This window comes from Thermothielavioides terrestris, chromosome 1, assembly GCF_000226115.1.
Source record: "Thermothielavioides terrestris NRRL 8126 chromosome 1, complete sequence".
Classification (NCBI taxonomy): domain Eukaryota; kingdom Fungi; phylum Ascomycota; class Sordariomycetes; order Sordariales; family Chaetomiaceae; genus Thermothielavioides; species Thermothielavioides terrestris.
Window position 1 is genome coordinate 7,044,226 of NC_016457.1, and position 20,652 is coordinate 7,064,877.

At 49.4% G+C, this 20,652-nt stretch overlaps 1 protein-coding gene across 1 annotated transcript; it reads left to right on the top strand.

Annotated features, from left to right (window-relative positions):
- The first annotated feature begins 15,480 nt into the window (after nt 1-15,480).
- THITE_2109716 (uncharacterized protein) lies at nt 15,481-17,576 on the top strand. The gene has a single exon (XM_003650316.1). It carries the CDS (start codon nt 15,816-15,818, stop codon nt 17,313-17,315), a length of 1,500 nt encoding a protein of 499 aa, XP_003650364.1. The 5' UTR covers nt 15,481-15,815; the 3' UTR covers nt 17,316-17,576.
- The last annotated feature ends 3,076 nt before the right edge of the window (nt 17,577-20,652 follow it).

The window sequence follows — 20,652 nt, forward strand, 5'->3', positions numbered from 1 at the left end:
AGTTGGTTCCATGAGACCCTCTGAATGAAGCGGCACGGCGAACGGGACTGAACTGAGCGACCGAATGCGCAGGCTCTCGGGATTCATTCGTGACAATTCCGTCAGGAAGTGGAATTGGCACCTGGAGATACCACGTGGCTGATACAGGGCCGGAAATGCGGGACGGAGGAAATTTGGGCTCAGCAAGCCGCCGTGGAGATGCCGGCCGAAAAAGAGCCGCGGTTTGCCATACCGAGATTCTGGTTGCTGTGTGGAGGCGAAATTGCATTGTTGCAGTGTAATGTCCACTACAGATACTCAACCGCCTGTCATTCGAAAAGTACCGTGGACATGGCTCGAAGTATCGCGAGACAGAGTTCGGTTGCTGTGTGTTCGCAGCTGCCCCGGAATCTGGGGAATTGGGGGAAATTTCCAAGCTGTTCTGACCTGAAGACCTGTGGCGCCGTGAGCCCAAAAATGGGTACCCACCCAGCCACCTCTGGGCACTGCAGGCTCAGCAGGCGAGCCAGGCGACCGCCTCAGCTTGCATCCAAGGGCTCCCGATTCGACGACTGGCTTCCATCCCGTCTTTCAGAGTGTCAACCGCCAATTCTATGGCAAAGCCATCGAAATCTTCCGACCACTACAACGCCAGCCGGTAAGTATGGGCAAACAGGCTTTGGGTCAGACGACAGCACGGAACGGTCAGGACCCGAGTCGGCCGACGAAGACGCAGCCGAGGACAAGGCAAACTGCAGCAGATCTCATGTGCGCTCGTTCGAGATTGCTCGAGACACGATGCTGCAGCCAGACGCGGCGAGGCTGACATCGCGTGTGCGGCGCCACACCATTCCCGCTCAATCCCGTCAGCCCATCGCCGCTGCCGCACGCAGACCCCCGGCCTCAGATCTGGCCCCGAACAGTCGCTGACTTCTCCGCGCCACGCAATCCGATGCTCCAGGGGCCGAATTCTTGGGCACAAGGTCAGCCGACACAGCGATGCGGTTGAGCGTACATGGTCATTACTGCCGTACCACTCGAGTCTGAAGACGCTGGATCTGTTCCAGACTGCCGAAGCTCGAGACCATTCGGTAGTTGGTACGGCTCGAAGCCAAGATCCCTCGACCCTGTCCGTAAGCCGACGCTTTCGATTCGAGGTCTCTCCTTTGTTATCTCGCCGTCTGACCCCGAATACGCCCCGGTCGGGGTCCGAAATGGCGTTGGTGCGGCCATCCTGAACTCAACGCCGCGGACTAGTGAAGTCAGAGTGGTATCACAGGCTCCATCACGAACTTGATAATACTGTCGTGCTACCCTATGGTTTACTCAAACGACAAGACGTCAGAGGCTGCTGTCAATCTCACCCTCTCCTGCAACCTCATTCACCTGAACATAGCTGACAACGCTGTGCAACCGAAAAATCTCCGCCAATGTCACGAGCGATCGGGCGAGAATGCGGAGACATACAGCCTCGCCAACACTGTATGCACAACGCTGCTTGATTCAAGGACCGGGCACGAGGTTCCCTGGCCGTTGGCTGGGGTGTTTGGCCGGATGGTCTCCGCTCTTTGCCAGGGCCAATTCTACGCTTCGCTCATCGCTCACCACTCGGCAGGACTGGCAAACGGGTTCGGATGGGAGCCCCAATATCGTCACGTTGGCATTCGGAAGTTTTACGGGGTGTTGGCACTGGTGGTTGGGTAGTACGATGGTCATCGAGTCGTGAGCTCCAACGCCCCGGGACCGGTCTCTTGATGCTGCCAGTCAGCTTGCTCTTTTGCCCCCCTTTTCACGATCCCGTTCACAAGGGACGTTCGTTACTACCGACGTTTCCGGTCTTGGGACCCAAGGACCTGTCGTTGCCGCCATCTGGATGACGTGCATCACCCCGGCAGATATTGCTGACCTCATGATTTAGTTTGATGTACAACGCGAGCTTGTTTGCGTGCAAGACACTCGGGACCGGCGTAATCTCACCATCTCTCCGGGGAAGCGCGGCGCCCGCGCACTACGCCTCGGACCGTTCCTTTTCTCCCGAATGATGATTTGTGAGTTCACGGATGGTCAGACTTTACACTACATGACAAGCGCGCACCGTCAGCGCTCGTGTCACACTCGAGTCTCCAGGACGCGCCAATGGGAATGATCCCGGTGAGGCAGGTGAGAACCCACGGTGAGGCTTCGCCGCCCTGTTGCGTCTGGGGAAGAGCCAATGGCAGGCCAGCGGCTTCGCGGATCTGCGGGCTGGCCGTTCCTGGAACTGGAGCATTGCGGTTGCCAAATCCAGCCCTACAAGACCCAAATTTGGGTTGCAGTTGCAGCTTTACCTGCCAGGTGGTCAAGTGCCGGGTCGAGTACCATTCCCCCAATGAACACCAGCCGTTTTACATTTCTCATTTTACCTATTTTATTTTGTTTTCGTTTCTCCAAGGTCAACCGTCCCGTCTCCGTCTCTGCAACGCCAGCTTCGTTGAGATGTCCGTGTCCTGTCTAGGCACAGTGGCGTTCATATTCGGTTGGACCAAGGCGCTCTGTCCTGTGACATGCGCAAGACTTATGCACGGAATGAAGCAGTAGCGCGCCTTTTGAGAGGCTTGACCGCCTCTTCTGCTTGCGACATGTGCCTCTCGTTTCTTGTTCACATGGTGTTTCGCAGACAACAGCCGTTCTGCAGGCCGTTGAGGCGTTCCCGTCCCCGCTTAGGCTAAATCGGCCGGTTAAAGTCGCGGGGGACGGGAACCGACTCGCCGGGTGGCCGCTGCGTTCAGCTGACAGGGTTGCAAGAGCTTCGAGCTCAGCCCAACAGCTCGCCGTTTAGCCGGCGGAGGGGACCCGTTGCAGCACTGACAGGGCGGGCGGAAAGGAGGCTGGCAGCCCGACAACGCCGTGCAGACGCCCAGACCCTGATGCCGGCGCGCAATCACACCAACCCTGGTTGCGCATGGGCCGCAGTTATGGCGCTCAAGAGAACGCGGGTCGCGGTTGTCAATGAGACAGTGACGCGCCTGCGAAATACCTCCGTGCCGTTGCGAAGTTACCATCTTCGCAGGGCTCTGGGCGACGCCGAACCCTGGAGGAAATGCAATCCCCTCTTCCTATTCGTCATGCGGAAGCCTCGTCACCTAACAGGCGTGAAACGAGTCCACGCCGCGTCTGTGCTCTGGCTTCAACGCATTGAAGACCGTGACCAGTCGGTCACGTCCCAGCTGACTGTCCCAGTTGCGATTTCCCCCCGGAACGCGGGGGACCAGGCCAGGAAGCAGGGGTCCTGAGAGGGCGAGCCTCCACGGTTGGACAATGGCGTGATCACATGAAGTTGAAGCCTCTCGGCGACCTCCTTCACCCTGTTCGCCTGCCTTTGCCTTGCCCCCATGTCCAACGGCATCACCAGGCTCGCGAGAAGCCGAATCACTGCAAAGGGGCGCTCTGTTCCCCGCGCCGCCAGGTGCGCCGCAGATGTGATGAGATGGTTGGCAAGCCGGGCCGCTTGCGTGATCGGCCAGCGATGACAATGAGGAATGGTGCCTCCGTTACACAAGTTACACGACACCGCACGTTGGACGAGTCAACGAAACTCGAATTTGCAGAGCACCCTAGGTAGTTACTCGGCAGCGTATTTACACTACACTGCCATTGCCTCCCGAGCGAACGCTACAAACTCGCGGCAGTTCGGTTCGGCTAGCGAAGCGAATCTACCCGGCTATGCATGGAACTTCGCCGTCCGGGCCGTCTTCTGCTTGCTGCCCGTGCGTGGGTTGTAGCGAAGTGCACGGCAGTCTTCTTGTCACCCCTTTTGGGAACTGTCACCGGCCCTGAAGCTCCCAAAAGGAGAACGCTCATCATCACACGCGTCCACACTGGGCCGCCCGTCCCAAGCGCCCCGTGCGACTGGGCTACCACCCCCTCCCCCCACCCTACCGGATCAAGCGCCGCGGGCGCGGGAGGCGGGGGTGGGTGACAGTGGGGAGTGGAGGGGGGCGTGGGTTTGAGGAAGGGGAGATTCGGGGACCGGCCGCATTGGGAACATCGCGAAACTGTTTGTGGATGAGACGGATTCGGGGGTGGTTCTTTTTGGACACGCTGGCACGCCGCATCCTTCCGTTGGCTGTGCCGCTTCTTGGATTTGCCGGCGTCGGCGTCGGTTCTCGCTTCGCTGCGAGACCGGCTGGCCGTTCCGCTCCTATGGCAGCTCTGGTTGAGAGCTCGGGGCGGAAGCCTGATGCCAACAGCGTAGCATGTACCAAGGTTATGCCTTCACAATGTGAGTAGCGTACTGTGGAAGTCTCGCCCGGCACTTCAAGCGAGTTGCCGAAGCGTCACACCCCGCCCTGTGCCCTCCAGATCCTGTGATAAGTTTGTTTAATTTATTTATAAGCGACTAGTTAAGCGCGCCGGTGCCGCCACCACCTCGCTCGCCCAATGACCGGTCGGTCGGGCCAGTCGGGTCGGTGTGCCGGCTGGCCAGTCAGAGAAATAAGCAAAAGCGACGCTGACGATCAGCGGACCTTAGCAAACCTTTTCTCGAACACACGGTTTCGGTGAAGTACGCCCGGAACTCAACAGGGCTGGCTCGTTGGGTTACGCTCAGGGAAACGTGAGTGAGCAGCAAATACAGAACAACGACGAGAGAACGCTGTGGTGAAGTCCAGGCTGTGTCGGGAGCTTTGTTGGGGAAAGGGGGGATGGCGGGGCCAAGGATAGATCACGCGCTGCGATCTGAAACAGTTGTGATGGGCGGAGGAGCTGACGGCTGGATGCGGGTTCATGGCGACAACGCTGGCTGCGGTGCGGCGAGGCTGATCAAATCACCAAGTAAGCGCCTGATACACACGTTGTGGGCGTGACGTTTCTGAGGATTGTTTTCTTTGGTGCAAGAAAGTCGCGGATTCAGGGGTCTTGGCATCAGAGCGAGAAGACTTGGATCAGAACTGTGAAGAGCCTTGAGTTGTTAGTTGCAAAGGGAAACAATACAACGAACTATTTGCTGCTACTGGCTGAGTGGCGAGGGCAAAATTCCAGTCCGACAGTAAAACGGTAGTCTACAGTCGAACAGAATGAAGCCCACTACGAAAAGCGCGGCAGCTGGATAAGTCTTCGACGGCTGACAACAATGTTTATCGGAGCCATTGAGCAGGGAGTCGAGAGTTGGTGTTGGTAAACCAAGACTGTACATAACTACCAGTAGCAGCGCTATTCTCTTTACTCTCAGTCGTTCCATTTGCCATGAAACATGGCAAGAGCGTTATCAGAGACGATGAAGCAGGGGTTGCGGTCCCTCCTTTCCTTCGCCCCCGTCCAGCATACTCCTGAAACCTTGTTTACTTAGAACTCGAAGCACTGCAGTCTTGCTACTCCTGGCAGACCCATCTTGCCGTGCTGTAAGGGCTTGAGTGTGCGAGGTTGGACAAGCCGGTGTTCCATCTCACCGGCGTCACATGGCTGGACAGAGGATTGCCATCCTCAGGAAGCTCCATCCCCGACGAGTCTCGAGGCGGATATCAAGTGAGCCAAAAGTGACAAAGAGCGGCGTCTTGATACAACGCTCATCTCATTGCCTTTCCTCTTTGAGTATTTGCCGTGTAGACGAGTGTATTAGTAGATGCGCAAACAAACGCCAATAACGAAGAGAGCGTTTCCGAGCAGCTTGAGCTTCAGAAGATGCATTAACTGCTGAACATGAGAATAGGCTGACTTGACCGGATGGAATTCGGTCAGCTTCGAGTCAAAGAGACTTGGACAGGCGAGAGACGAGAATCGCAAAGGACAAGACAATGCAGCGCCTTGGCAGCCATCATGGTTAAACTGGGTGCCCTGCTGCACAAGGAAGGCCAAAATGCAGCTTCGACAGCCGGATTACAACTGCCTTTGATAGAATTTGGTGGGAGTCATCAGCGGTATGGGGTTTCCCTTCCACGTGGATTCTTTGCTCGGCAAGAAGTCCATACAAAACTTCACAGCAACACCACTACCAACGGATGTGTGACTGAGAGCGGATCAGTGGTGGCTGCAAACCAGCAGTTCATCATGTAGCTTACTGTGCAGAGCGAAAGCCTTGGACAGGTGACATGCGGTACTATCTTCGTCATGGTGTCCGCATGGTGCCTATTCCGTGGCATCTCACTTGTCTTGCACATCATGACCATCCAGTTCAGGCAGTATTCCTTTTGCCTGCCGGAAGAAGCCCGGCGGCATGATATGTACACCTATCTGGTGATGGAATCCCAGAGTAAGGGCAACATGATTGGGTCTTGTGGAACCAGTGTACTGCTGTCATTGTGTAGTGGCCGGCACTGGCGATAGGCTTCGCAACTGGAAAGGGGTTCAGTGCACGGGGAACGGCTGTTGACGACCATCGTGCAACGAAGGACACCACCACAGCTCGTTCCAAGGTCCTGGATACGACAAGAGGAGAATGAGACCATATACCGAGGGTATGTTCATCCCCGGAACGATGATGCAGCATGTCCAGCAATCTCCGTGGTCTGACGTGCTGCCAGACATGTTTCCTCGTCACCTGCGCCACCAAGGCTGCCTGACTGGAAGAAAAACAGAAAAATCCACGACGGATATTGTCCCGTTCGACCGAATGGGCAGTTACACATGGTCGAGTGCCTTTGCTCTTTGCCGAGCCGACATATCGACGTCACCGGCAGGTCGCATGTGGCCCGGTTTGTAGGAATGGCAAATCGACATCCTCGGGCAAAAGGTGATCGCTTCGGCAATTGCAGGTGTTAGCGTGAATTAGGGATCTGCCGTATGTCCGGCAGTGGGGACTCATTGAGGCACCCTCGGTAACATGTAGACAGCGGCGTTTCTCTCATGACAGACACGTGTTTTGCGCCGTGCCTGTTGTTCCCGAGAATGGGTTGCGAGATCGTCTGGGAGGTGACTTCAGAAGCATTTTTTCCACGTGCTCCGTCCAGGAAGCGGCCCAAGGGCCTCGGAAACACCTCCTTTTTTCGGGAGCTGTGACGTCGAAGTGTTAGTGGCTGCAACCTGAAATGGAGGCTGGCATCCAGTCGCTCGGAAACCTGCGGTGGGTCACAACCTTGGAAATAATGGACCCAAATTTCCCTTTTTTCTCATTTTTCTAGAACAGAAAAATCTGAATAAACCTGTCAGTTGTTTTATGTGCTGGAACTTTTCGAAAACGGAACCAGGGCATGCGTTAGGTTGCGTTGCCTTTACAGAGACGTTACGGAAGAGTTGCGCACACACAGAGGTCACCGCCCCACAGACAGGCGGGACTGGACTTTCTCAGCCCCTGACCAGGCTACCCTCGGGTCAAGCCCAGCCAATTGAATTTGGTGAACACGCTCGGCTGCTTCCCGGAAGGGGAAGCGCCATGCGCACGGTGAGGCCGCGAGACCCCATCTGACCTTCTGGCGTCCTTCTGGAAGGAGCTCACGAACCTCCTGGTCGTTCCTTGCGTAATCTCGCCAGCTTCCGGACTAAGGAAAGGGCACCAAAAGACCCACGCCGGTGAGTCCAGGCTGTGACCTCGCGATGCCGTTGCTAGGGCGAAATCCGAGCGATGATTTGACCAGCAACCCAGGAAACAGTGACTAACGTTAACTCATGTTAGTAACGTCAGTTTGGGTTCTTCGGCGTTGCCGATGCTGCTCGGACGCCGTCCGCGTCCATTTCTAGCAGAAGGAAGGATCGCCGTCAAACTCGGCCCGGGAGGAGACATGGTACCGCGGCGCCGTCAATGCCGCCATGGTTTTTGTTGATGGGTGCAATGCGAGTTGGCCAAGCAGGCACCAAGGAAGCGTCAGGCCATCTTCCGCAGGATCGGGGGGGCATGTCCTTCGCTCATACTCGGTGCATGAACTGGCGGTGGACGGTCCGCTCAACTCATCTCCGCTGGCTGAGCGGAGGATTCGAAGCCGAGCGGTCGGGCCGAGTTCAACACCGCGCTTCTCCAGGCCCCTGCCTCGAAGACTAGTGAAGTTCACCAAGCACCCAGCTGAGACGACAGGGCTTGCTGTCAAAGCGCTGCTTCAGGCACGATATGTACCAGTACACAACTGCGAAGCATCGTCTCAGTTCATTGCGCACATTCTAACTCGGTGGACGGAGTAAACCGTAACTACCGTACCTAAACTTAGCATTCTTCGGTCGAGCGTGAAACGCTGAGGTTTCATGAGCAAGAACCCTCAGGCCAGATACGATAGTTAATGGATTCCAGCGCACCGCTGGAGCCTTCTGGTGGGTACTCAGCCGGGCGACGCACTGAACCGCGCATTGCGTTGAGTTATCTTCTAGCGCGAGGAGCAATTGTTGCTGGACATGAAGATCCATCCGCTTTTCTTGCTTTCCAGGTTCTGTTGTTGTCGAGCGCAGAAGGAGCTCGTTCCACGAAAGGTTCGGGGTAAGAGCCTCCCACCAGTGCCAAGTCAGGTTTGAAAGCGTTAGCTGCTGTGGTGCCGCCGATTGCCCCGCCTGGTTGGCTCGTGCGCGTTCAACGACATTCCAGATCTGACACGCTATAGCGAGCTGCAATGTGTAGATACAACAATAGGATCGTAGCAGAGCATCGGAATGCAAAGAGAGTGCGTTGTTCTAGTACAAAGGAAAGCTAAGGACTGAACAGAGCGTGGTATATATATATCCAGGAGTAGGGAAATTATAGCCAGTGCGCTATACCAAGCTCTGAACCCCTTACCCCTAACGTGATATACCCCCTAGTTGTTCAATAGAGCGCTTAAATACATGTAGTTGAACAACTAGACTACGAAAAACTAGAATATAGGAAATCCTTATAAACAGTAGGTTGTATAGGAGTAGGTTGTATAAGGCTATAAGAAATTCTAAAGTACAGTTCTAGCTAAGTAGAGCGCCTAGATCTAGAGAGAGGTATAAATTCTTGCCTATAGAAGCTTAAGCTTCCTTCTTCCTATATATATCCTTTTGTTTATATATATAGTAGCTACTACCACTATTACTATTTTTAGCTCCCTAGAGTATATAAGACTATTATACTTCTATACTTCGATATCTTCTTAGACGAATCGCCTATATTTTCACCTACTTCTTTAGAGTAGGGTAATAGTACTAAAGAGCTTATAATAGAGCCTACTACCCTATATACTACTTCTAAAGAGCCTACTATACCTTTTTCCAATTAGTACTATAGTCTTCTAGTCGAGTAAATTATATACTTTTCCTTCTAGCTTACTACTATATCGCTCTAATATACCCCCTAGTTATACTCTATAAATAACTATAGAACGTAAGATCCTATACTTAGGTTGTATATATACTATTCTTATAGACTCCTATAATAGAACCTACTACAACTATAATGGCTATAGTGTATATTGCTAGTACTATAAATACTTTAACTATAGCTATAAGCTAATTCTACCTACTACTATAGAAAAGGTATAAGCTTTAACCTTAGCTATCAACGACCTCGACTAAAAGGTAAATCCTAATTATCTACTACTCTAGACCCTCTATCTAATAGCTGAGTAGGCTATAAAGAAGATTCGTTCTATACTTTGTATACTCTTAAACAATCTTTAGAAGGTCGAGGAAGAGGGAGAGCAATAGGATATAGAGATAGTAGAGCTAAAGGAGTAGTAGCCTTAATAGTAGGTATAGGTATAGAAGTAGGCGTAGAAGGTTCCTATAGTCGCTTAGAGTAGTGCCCTAGATAACCCCCTTAGTTTTATACCTATAGCGTTAATAGAAAGTAAAGCGTAGAAGGTACTCTCTAAGTAAATAAAGAACAATAAACTAGTTAATAATTGGGAGCTAGAGTAGGTCGTTATATATATAATAGAGCTAGTAAAGTAGTTAGAGATATAAGCTAAGATCCTTTAGCTTTAGAGAAAGGTGGCGATAATAAAGCTTATTAATCGCTAGAATATATAAGGCAAGAGCGTAGAATAGTAGTAGTAGATAGTCTTTAAAAAGAAGATAGTTGACTTCTCTACTCTTTTTTTACCTAATATATATCTTAAAGGTTTAATAAAGTATAGAAGTGTTTAAACTTCTGCTTTAAAAGCTACTTCGTTAAACCGTCTATAGATATCTATACTATAGGAAGGTAGAGTATATTGAACTACTTATTCTAATACTCCTAACGAAGCTATATATTGTAAATATCTATATAGCGTAGACGAGTATTAATCTTTATATACTCTTCTACTATAAGGCGAATCGTCTATTAGTTGTTATAGAAGATCTTCTAAGGCTTTCTAGTCTTAAATATAAGGTCCTTGAACAAGCGTTTTAGAGCAATTGTCTTAGCTATAGTAACTAATAGAGCTTTTAACTCTACTTTAGTAGAAGATATAGTGACGGTATCTTACTATATAGCTTTCTAAGAGATTAATCTACTAAAGAGCATTATAATATATTCCTATAAAGAGCGTTGTATATCTAGATTATTAGTATACGATATATTAGATATAATCTAAAGCATTTAGTAAACGACTCTACCCCTATACTATATACTAAGGAAGTATATAGTATATAAGTATTAGATAACTTGTTTCGCTATTTTAATATACTCTAGTCCTAGATTTGTTAGGAACTAAGAGAGCTTTATAGCTATAAATGCGACGTTGGGCTAGATTATAACTGTAGAGTAGAGGATTAAGCCTATAAGCTCTTAGTATAGTTTAATCTACTTAGGGGTCGCCTTTTCTTTAAATTTACAAAGCTCCTCTATAAAGAGAGGAATAGCTAAAGCGTTTATAATATCGGAGAGACTATACTTCTTTATAATCTTCTCGATATACTAGTTGTATATAAGCTAGATTTTATACACTCTATAGTTATAGATAACCCTAATCCTAAGGAAGTACTCGATATTACTTTGCTTATATACCTTATACTTTGCTTTAATGCCCTTTATAATATACTCTATAGCTATAGCATTATCTCGATAGTAAACTACTAAGAAGTTGTCGATATAGAAGATAAGGATTATCTTCTTCTTAAAGTCGAGGAATAAGTAGAGTTCTTCTATAGAGGGCTATATACTAAGCTCTTTAAAAGTACTATAGAACTTATTATACTATAGGAGTAGTAAGTCCTTTAGCCTATAAAGAGCCTTTAGAAGCTCTATATAGATCTCTAGTTTTTTAAATCCCTTTAGAAGCTTATAAGTCACCTACTTTGTATCTAGCCTCCTTATATTTAGGAATATCTACTTAATATCGAACTGCTTCACCTTAAGGTCAAAGTACGTTATAAGCGCTATAATAGTACGAAAAGAGTATATAACAAAGGTAGCTATATATATATTTATAATGTTAGTAGTATCTTATAGATCGCCTTATATATAGATATACGCCTTATACTTTTTAAAGTTGCTATCTTTGTCAAGCTTATAGTCGAATATCTATTTTAGGGGTAGAGGCTTTGTTTTTATATACTTTCGTTTAATCTCTTGCTATATTCCCTTGCTCGTAAGATTATAGATCTCCTTATATATAGCCGCTTTAAATTCCTTCCTATATAGGTAGTTCTCTAAGTCTCTCTAGCTCTTTAGGAGAGGAAGGAGCTTAGTATTATAGTATACCGTTAGTATTTGGCTAATAGCGGTAGTAAACACTATATATAGGGTCTAAAACGACTTTAGGAAGAGCGTCTTAATATCCTCCTAAGATATAGGGAAAAGCGTTTTATTACTATCGTAGTATTCCTAGGGAGTAGGATCTAGGTGATTAGTCTAGAACCTTAGCCCTAGGTTCTCCTATATTTCTAACAACCTAATAAAGAAAATGTATATATACTCTAAAGCTATATTCAAAGCTATATTCTTATATACTTTTATAGAAGGCTTCTAAATCTATATACTCTTCCTTATAGATATAAGATACTCCCTAGGCTTATATTATAGTTTTAATATATTCGTTCCTAGCTTATTAGTCAAAGGTTATATTTATAGAGCTTTAGGCCCTATAAGCTAAATATCTTACTCTACTATATATTCCCTTATATTATAGAATATATCCTCTTCTTTACTTTATAGAGCTGTAGGCTCTATAGGCGGAGACGCCTCCTTATACTTACTTTATAGAGCTAGAGGCTCTATAGGCGGAGAAGCCCTATATTCGCTCTTAGGGGTAGCGCTTTATAGGATAGCTATAGCTAGCCTAAGATCCCTAGATGCTCTACTAGTCTCTAGAAGAGTATTAGAATTATCGACTAGACCCCTATTTCTGTTATTACCTCTATTTACAAGCTCTTTCTATAGCTAAGCCTACGGTTCTAGTAATATCTTAAGGGTTAAGAGTCTACCCTATATATACGCTTCCCCTACCTCTAAGTCTTAATCTAGTAGTGTACTCTTGTACTTAGGAATTATAATAGTAATAGACTTAAACGTTGGCCCTCTATACTCAAGTTTATAGAATATTTAAAAAATCGACCTAGTGTCCTAGGTCTCTTTAACCCCTTTATCTAGGTGCTTTACTACCTCTTTAATAATAGTAACTTCTTAAGCTAGAAGCTCTTCCTTATCTAGATAGTAAAAGGTCCTTTCGTTAAACGTTATATTCTTCATTATAATGACCTTATTAAGCTTAGGCACCTAGATATAGTAAATATTAGATGCTTTATACCTAACTAAGTACTTAATTCGCCTATATAGCTATACTTTGAATTCCCTCTTCTAATACCTAGCCTTATACTCCTTATCTAAAGAGTATACTCTATAGCTATATACAAAGATCCTAAACTAGTTAGGGTATAGATCCGCTATTAGCGTTTAATAGAAGGTCGGCTCCTACTAGCGAAAGTAGTTCTTAAACTAGAAGTAGAGCACCTTATTAGGGCTTCGAAGACTATAAGTATAGCTAGGCGAAATGGAATATAAGAAGGTTACTGCCTTTACTCCCTTTGGCTAGAGCTTTATAAGTAGGTTTATAGTAGTAAGTATCTTTATACTTTTAAGTTGTAAGACTTACTTTACTTACTCTAAAGCTCTATTTAGCTATAGAGTATATATTGGTATAAGCTCTAAGTCGATACCCTTGTTATATATCTAGAGCTAGTAAACTATTAGTTAATGATCTTTAAATGCAATAACTTCTATATCGTTGTTCTAGCAAATATTATAGATATTAAGTTTCTATTACCGTTTAATCTAGCGTTTAAAAGCTCTAACGGTATTAAAGAGCTTGGTTTAACCCTTATTAGAGAGTATAAAAGCCTAGATCTATCTATTATATTCGTCCTTGATTATAAGGAGGTACTAGGATCTATTAAACTTAGGAAAGAATGAGAAGAGATTCTAGGAGATACACTAGAATAGGCGTAGAGTACAATGCTCTATTTTATAAAGCGTATTATACTCCTTAGCGTACAATAGAGCGTATACCTTATATTTAATCGTCGACGTTCCTTAGATCTTAACGTTTTTAGTACTCTATACTAATGCCTAAAGAGCTTTCTAACCTAGATATCTAAATCTCTTATACTAAAGCTCCTTAGTATCTTCTTTCTCTTAAGGCGTATATAATATATACGACCTTATATTATCTTTATAAACAACTATATTTACTGTTACTAGGCCTATAAAGCTCTATAAAGGTTGAAGAGTATAAAAGTAAAAGGAAAGGTTCTTCGATTTAAAGAAAACTATATTGAATTTATAAACTAACTACTTAACCTTTATACTCTTCTTAAATGTTCTATACTATAGAGAGTAATCTAGACCTAAATACTAGATATTAGCTATATATAGAGCGATTTTTAATATAATATTAGTATAAAAGCCCTCTACTATAGCGACGTTCTTTAAATAGAGGTCTATAGTTCCTTTCCCCTACTCTCTATCTAGTACCCCCTTTATAATGTACTCTCCTTTTCCTAAAATAGGGAAAGTAGTAGTACCTACTTCTATATAGTTACCGTCTCCTAATAGTATAAAGATACTAGAAACTAAGAGCTTCTTATTATTAACGATATATAAAGTAGTATAGTTGTTGAGGAGAGTACTTTAAAAGAGTAAATAGGTAATAGTAGTCGAGAATATAAGTAGATAGTAAGCTCCTTTACCTAGGAAGCTTAGGTCGATAATAGTGTAGACAATCTTATTAGGAAGAGCTAAGCTAGAGTTCCTTTACTCTATAGAGCTAGAGCTATACTACTTTTAGAGGCTCTTTTAAAGGGAATACCACTTTAGTTCGTTAAAGCGCTCTCTAATTTTAGTAATCTACATTTCTAAAAGCTTATAATAGCTCTTCTCTACTTTAGTAATTACCGTCTAGAGAAACTAGTACTCTACTAGCTTCTATTTATACTTACTATTAGCCTTATAGAGGTATAGGTAGAGCTTCGAGCTATAAAAGCTTATACTATCTAAGGAACTATTGCCTTAAGCTACTCCTAGAGAGGTAAATACGCTATAGCCAAGCCCCTTAGAGTAGATATTGTCGATCTAAATACTAAGGTAAGCGCTTAGCTTATTGAGAGTAGGAATTGGATGTCCCTTAGCTTCGAGTACCTCGATCTTAGAGAGCTAGTACCGAGCCTAGTCTAGGGCGATCTAGTAACCGACTACCTCGATAAGGTGCTTAGACGCTCTAGGTCCAATAACCTCTAGGATATTAAAGCTCTTTGTATATAGGTATACTTTGTTCTAAGAGTAGTACTACTTATATAGGTTGATACCTACTCTATAAGCTTCTTATAGGACTATTATATACTAGTGAACAGCTATATCTTCTATAAGAGCGTCGATAGGGGCGAGCTGCTTATAGAGCTTATAAATAAGGGCCTAGGGGCTACTAAGGCTAGTGTTTAAGATAGCGATATATATAATGTTAAGTAGAGGCTAGTAGACAAAGTATATAATCTACTAGTTAATAAATAAATGTAATTTAACCCTACTCTCCTAGATAATAGAGATTATAAAGTAGTCCTTATATATAGCTTCGAGCTTAGTAGCAACCTTTTATTTAGTAGAAGCCTAAATTTACTCTAAAGGAACCTCTAATGCTTTAGTATACTTTTTATAAAGCTCTTTAATCGCATTTTTCTCTATAGGGACTTTCGATCGCTTATCCTAGGGCTCGTCGAAAATATCTAGATCGTATTTATCCTAGATACTATTGTTTAGAGCTAAGATCTTAAGCTCTATAAACTACTTGGTCTAATCTATATAGGACTAGAGTATAACAGTTGAGTTGCTCTCGGTAGTCGTTATATTGAGATATAGAGCGTAAGAAAAGGAGAGAGAGAGAGAGAGAGAGCTTGCTATAGGTTACTTGCTATATACAATTATAGAGCGCCTAGGCTTATAACTGATATACTATAGCGAGCTGCAATGTGTGGATATAACGGTAGGATCGTAGTAGAGTATCGGAATGTAAAGAGAGTGCGTTGTTCTAGTACAAAGGAAAGCTAAGGACTGAATAGAGTGTGGTATATATATATCCAGGAGTGGGGAAATCATGGCCAGTGCGCTATGCCAAGCTCTGAACCCCTTACCCCTGACGTGACAAGATCTTATCCTGCATCTCGAGGGGCGCGGAGCTCGAAAACGCACCAGAGACGCCGGCATGAGTCACTGCTCTGGCCTTTCATGTTAACATTTGCCGCCGCTTCGCCATTCTGAAGTGACTGCATATCACGCTGTCTCTGCATTTTGACAGAGCTTGCCGCTTAGCATTGCCGCGTTCCTGAACCGTTGAGGATATAACGTAAGCCCGGGCGGGCTTCTCAATTTCTCAATCGGCGGCGACGACGACTTCGGGAGTGTTCCATTGCCGTTCGTTTATTGCATTCCTGCTAGCAAATTACATCACAACGAGCCAGTTTTTTGTACATTGATATCTCCTGGTTCGAACGCTCTCCTGCGCATTGTCGAGATGATCCCAATTCGCACCCGCGGTGGCGCATCACCCAGATTCAGCAGACAGGCCGTGGCAGAAGCGCCCGCGTCCCGGGTTGTGTCGAGACCGGTCCCGGAAAAGGAGGCCAAAGATGCGAGAGGCTATCAGCTCGAGCAGCTGAGACGCCGCTACTCCCCCTCAGAAACGGATCTCGAGAACGGGGATGTCCGCCTCCTGTTCAACCTGAGTCCGTCTGATCCTGACTTTCCCTTTCCCCTCGACCGCCTGGAGTGTGAGCTCCACGTCCCGGCAGGATATCCGAGACAGGCGCCCCAGCTTCACGTCAAGAACACGGACATACCCCGAGGCTTTGCCATCAACATCGAAAGGGGCTGGGACAAGCTCGTCCAGGAGAAGCGTGGCGCGACCCTGCTGGCACTGACCAACGCGCTCGACAGGAACCTGGAGTCGTTCTTGTCGGAGAAGAAGGCCGAGACGGTGAAGTTGACGATATTCAAGGACACACGCCCTCTAGATGACGGGGCATCGGTAGGCCAGACGACCGAATGTCCCGCCCAGCCGGTTCCGAAGCCGTCTGCGGCCGCTCGGCCTTACGTGCCTGAGGAGTCGTACAGCCGCGAGCAGATCGCAGAGGCCAAGTCGAGACGCGCTCAGGAAGTGAGACAACTCGAGGCTCGCATGGGCCGGTTGCCACTGTACCACAAGTCCATCGACGGTATCGTCTACACCCTCCCCCTGGAACCAAAGCAGAGGTCCGATCTTCCCGATGGCCTCCAGCATATCCAATCCGTCCAACTCATCATCCCGCTTCTATACCCACTACAATCCCTGAGGATTCTCCTGAACGACGTGGAGTCCAAGGATGCTGAGCCGTTGGAGGAACTCTTCACGCAGAAGGCGGCTGAGCAGAAGCAGCGATCCTTGATGAGCCATCTGAACTATCTCGCCCAACACTTGCATGTGCTAGCGAAACAGGCCCGGCCACCCCCAGAGACGCATGGGACTGTTGCTGAAGTGCCGAGTGGTGCAGATCAGGAAGCAGAGGAGGCCGAGCATTCGTCAGAGTTGGGCGCTGGAAGAGGTCATGTTCATGTCATTCCCCGGCCGCCGGAATGGACCCTCGACGACGGAACCGACGCGTCATCGGAAGATACGTCGGATGGTGAAGATGGCGAGGAAGGAGGCGCGACGGTTGAACCCCAACAGGCTGATGAGCCGAGCCTGTCGACTCAGACGCGCGAACTGGGGACCGCAATGTCTTTTCCTTCAATCGAACTTCACGGGATTGAGCTTCTCCAGGTTTCTATTCTCAATCTCAGCGTCAAATGCGACCGCTGCAAGACGCTGAACGAGATTGCCGGGCTGAAGGACCAGTTGGAGAAGCCAAGCAGCTGCAAGAAATGCGCCTCCCCCTTCACCATCCGCTTCCGCCAGGAGTTCGTCCACCAGCATTTGAACCGCGCCGGCTTCATCGACGCCGCGGGTTGCGCCGTAGCCGATCTTCTCCCAAGGTAACAAAGCCCCTCTTTCTTTCTCCTCCCACCTTATTCCCCGCCGTCACCACAGCAAAGTCACCCACCGTCTAACTAACCGTCGGGGCAACCCCCCCTCCAGCACGTTCATCCCAACCTGCGCCCGCTGCTCCACGCCCGCCAGCGCGGGCCTGGTCTCGGTGCGCGGCGAGACCACCACCAACGTCTGCCGCGCCTGCCACGCGCGCTTCACCTTCGCCCTGCCCGAGGTCAAGTTCCTGGCCTACGCGCCGGGCCTTCGCCGCACCGCCCCGCCGCCCGCCCGGGGCCCGCGCCGCCCCAGGCAGGACGGCGGCGGCGACGACGACAGGAAGAGGCTGCCGGGGGGGCTGCTGCGCGCCGGCGAGCCGCTGCCCGCCCGCGGCACCTGCGCCCACTACCGGCGCAGCTACCGCTGGTTCCGCTTCTCGTGCTGCGCGCGCGTCTACCCGTGCGACAGGTGCCATGACGAGGCTGAGGCGCACGCCAATGAGTGGGCGAGTCGCATGGTGTGTGGGTGGTGCTCGCGGGAGCAGAGGTATAGCGTGGAGAGTTGGTAAGTCTTTATTATTTTTTTTCTTTACCTACGTGAACTCGCTGGTTACTTGCAAAGGGGTTGCGGCTGACATTAGGGCGTTGGTAAATTAGTGCTTTCTGCGGGAGGAGCGTCATTGGCAAGAGAGGCAAGGGATATTGGGAGGGCGGCAAGGGGACGAGAGATCAGAGGCTGATGAGAAGGGGGGATAAGAGGAAGTACAGGCGGCTCGGGCCGGCGAAGAAGGATGAGTGACGGATGTAAAGCTCCGGCTTTGTCTGGCCCATTGCGTCTGCTCCAATGGGGACTTCTGTTCGAAGGCTCGGTTTTCAAGCTGGCGCTTACGTTCACGCAAGCGTCGCCCTGGTATCATGGCCGTGGCCTGCCCTCTGACGAAGCAGCCTTGCAACAGAGGCAAGCCACGTCGGCGCTCTAAAGGTCCGGAAGTTTCATTTCCCTGTAGTAAATCTGAAATTGGCTGGCTGTCCAGCACTCAGGGACAACACAGAGCCGAACAATCCCCGACTGCAAGAAGCCTGGCCGACTCCAGACTCAACCCCTCGATGGGTTGTGCATCGAGGCTATAACCTGCCACATCTTCGACAGATCCACCCCTCTGAAGCTAGTAGGCTCGGCAACAGATGTTACTCTAGGCTTTCATATCAGACTCGAGCCGCAGGACTGACGCCGTGGTAGCATAAAAGCTCATCCCACCACGGCATGTACACTCTCCACCTTGAGAATGTGTGCTACAAGTGACTTCACGAGCAACCACCGCGTGGGATATGACAGGTACAGTACACCCGCCACGCCGGGCCTAATTCCATGAGAAGAAGGAGATATTGACCGGTGGGTATCAGACACTTTGACTATCCTCGATGGCGGCTGGATGATGGATATGCGGACGGAACCATCCTGGTCACGGTACATGATCTAATGCCCACAGTCCTGACCGCAAGGCAGCAGAATCACCAGTCCCTCGCGGTTCCAAACCCAGGACAAAATCGACGAATAACAGAGATGTTACCTCGGTCATGAGACATGGAGTATCGAGGCCAGGAATGCAACCATGGATGGGTCGGTTGGGCATTCAAGGCAGGCAATGGCATTCCACAACCAGGGCCTCCTTGGGGGAAGCCCACACACATGCCGAGGCATCGGTTTCGGATACCGAGAGGACGCTGCCCCATGGCGGGACAAGTCAAGCCTCGCCGAGGGCCGGGGGCAGGCAGCTGCACGTCCTTGCGCGCCCACTGCCGCGGAACGGACCAACAGCACGCACCGCAAGCGGCACGAGATGGACGGGTGCCTTCCCGGGGAGGGCTCTTCCTTCAAACCGACTGGCCGCCCGAACCGGACCGGACAGCCCCCCCGTGCGAGCAGACCTGGCACGCCCCCGCGAGTAGCGTGATCTCGTGCAGAACTTACGCCTGCTGCACCTGCGCCTGCACTTGCACTTGCACTCTGTTGCACTTGCGACCGCGGTCACGAAACCAGGTCCATCGAAAGCAGCTCGTATGGGCTGCGCATACGGGAGGGAATCGTCAAGGTCCGACGAGCAGAGGAAGGCCGAGTCAGTGCCCCTGAAACACAGGGCCGGCGGCCAGCAAAGAGCAGAGAAGAATAGCACCCAGAGAAACATGGACATGCCGAGTCATTTGCAGGACCGCGTCTCTATCGTCTCCAGCCCTCTGCCTGCCTGCCTGCCTATCAAACAGCAGCAAACCGGACCTCGCAGGCGGCCTGCCAGCACAGGCGCGGCGCCAGTTGGGCGGTTGGGGGTTGGGGGTTGGGGCTGTCGCGCGCCAATCCGCTGGCTAAGCCCTGCGGCCTATGACTGCTGCAAGACACGGCTCTGGATGCTGGTTGGGCCTGGCGTTCGTCACGATCTAATGATGACGGGGGCAAGGAGAGAGTGTGTCTGCTTGATTCTGCTTGATTTGATTTGATATGATTTTGATACGATGTGATGAGGACGCCCAGGCAGAATGAGTATGGCAGGGCAGGGAGAGCCGGGAGGAAGGGAAGGAGCTGGCGCTGCGGCGATGGCGATGGTGGGATTGTTGACGATACGGGCGGGCGCATGGCCTCGGCAGCGAGATGCGATTCGTGGTCGTGGGGTGACGGGTTCCCTGATTTCCATGCACTCGCGCGCGCGGTCGGCGAGGAGGGCTCTTCGTGACGAATGCTCCGGGCAATCCGTCCTCATGGCTCGAATGGCGATTTGACGGACAGCGAGGTGCAGCAGCGGTGAGCAGTCTTCCGTCACGGACTCCCGCTCAGCCCGGGCAGCCTGCCACTGGGGTTGGCCGCGTAGCGTCGCAGGTGGCATTACTCACCTGGTGAGGATGATGAGTTGGCAGTCTGCCGCCAGCGCAGATGACCAACATCTCCATGCAGCCGGGGGCCCAGCCCGAAGGGTTGGCCACACACCCTTTCGCGCTTATGGTTAAGTTTAGTTCACGTCAGTGGAAGACAAAACCCCCCCCAGTCTGGGGCTGCCGTGGGGCTTGGGGAAGGGGCGGGACGCAGCCCAAGGCGGGACGTCCAACCGAACCCAGGCCATGTGACGGCGACTCGGCCACATCAGCTCAGGGCCCAGGAACGCGGCAGCAGTGATGTAGCTGTCTCAAGAAATCATGAAAAAAAAGTGAAAGAAAGAAAAATTATCTCCGTTTACGTTACGTTTTCCTCCATTTTTTTTTTTTTATTTTAGTTCTTTTTTTCCAATTACATTTGCTTCCAACTTGACAAACACCATTGGCAGATCACGGGCTGCTCTGTTTCCTGATCCGGAACTGGCCCA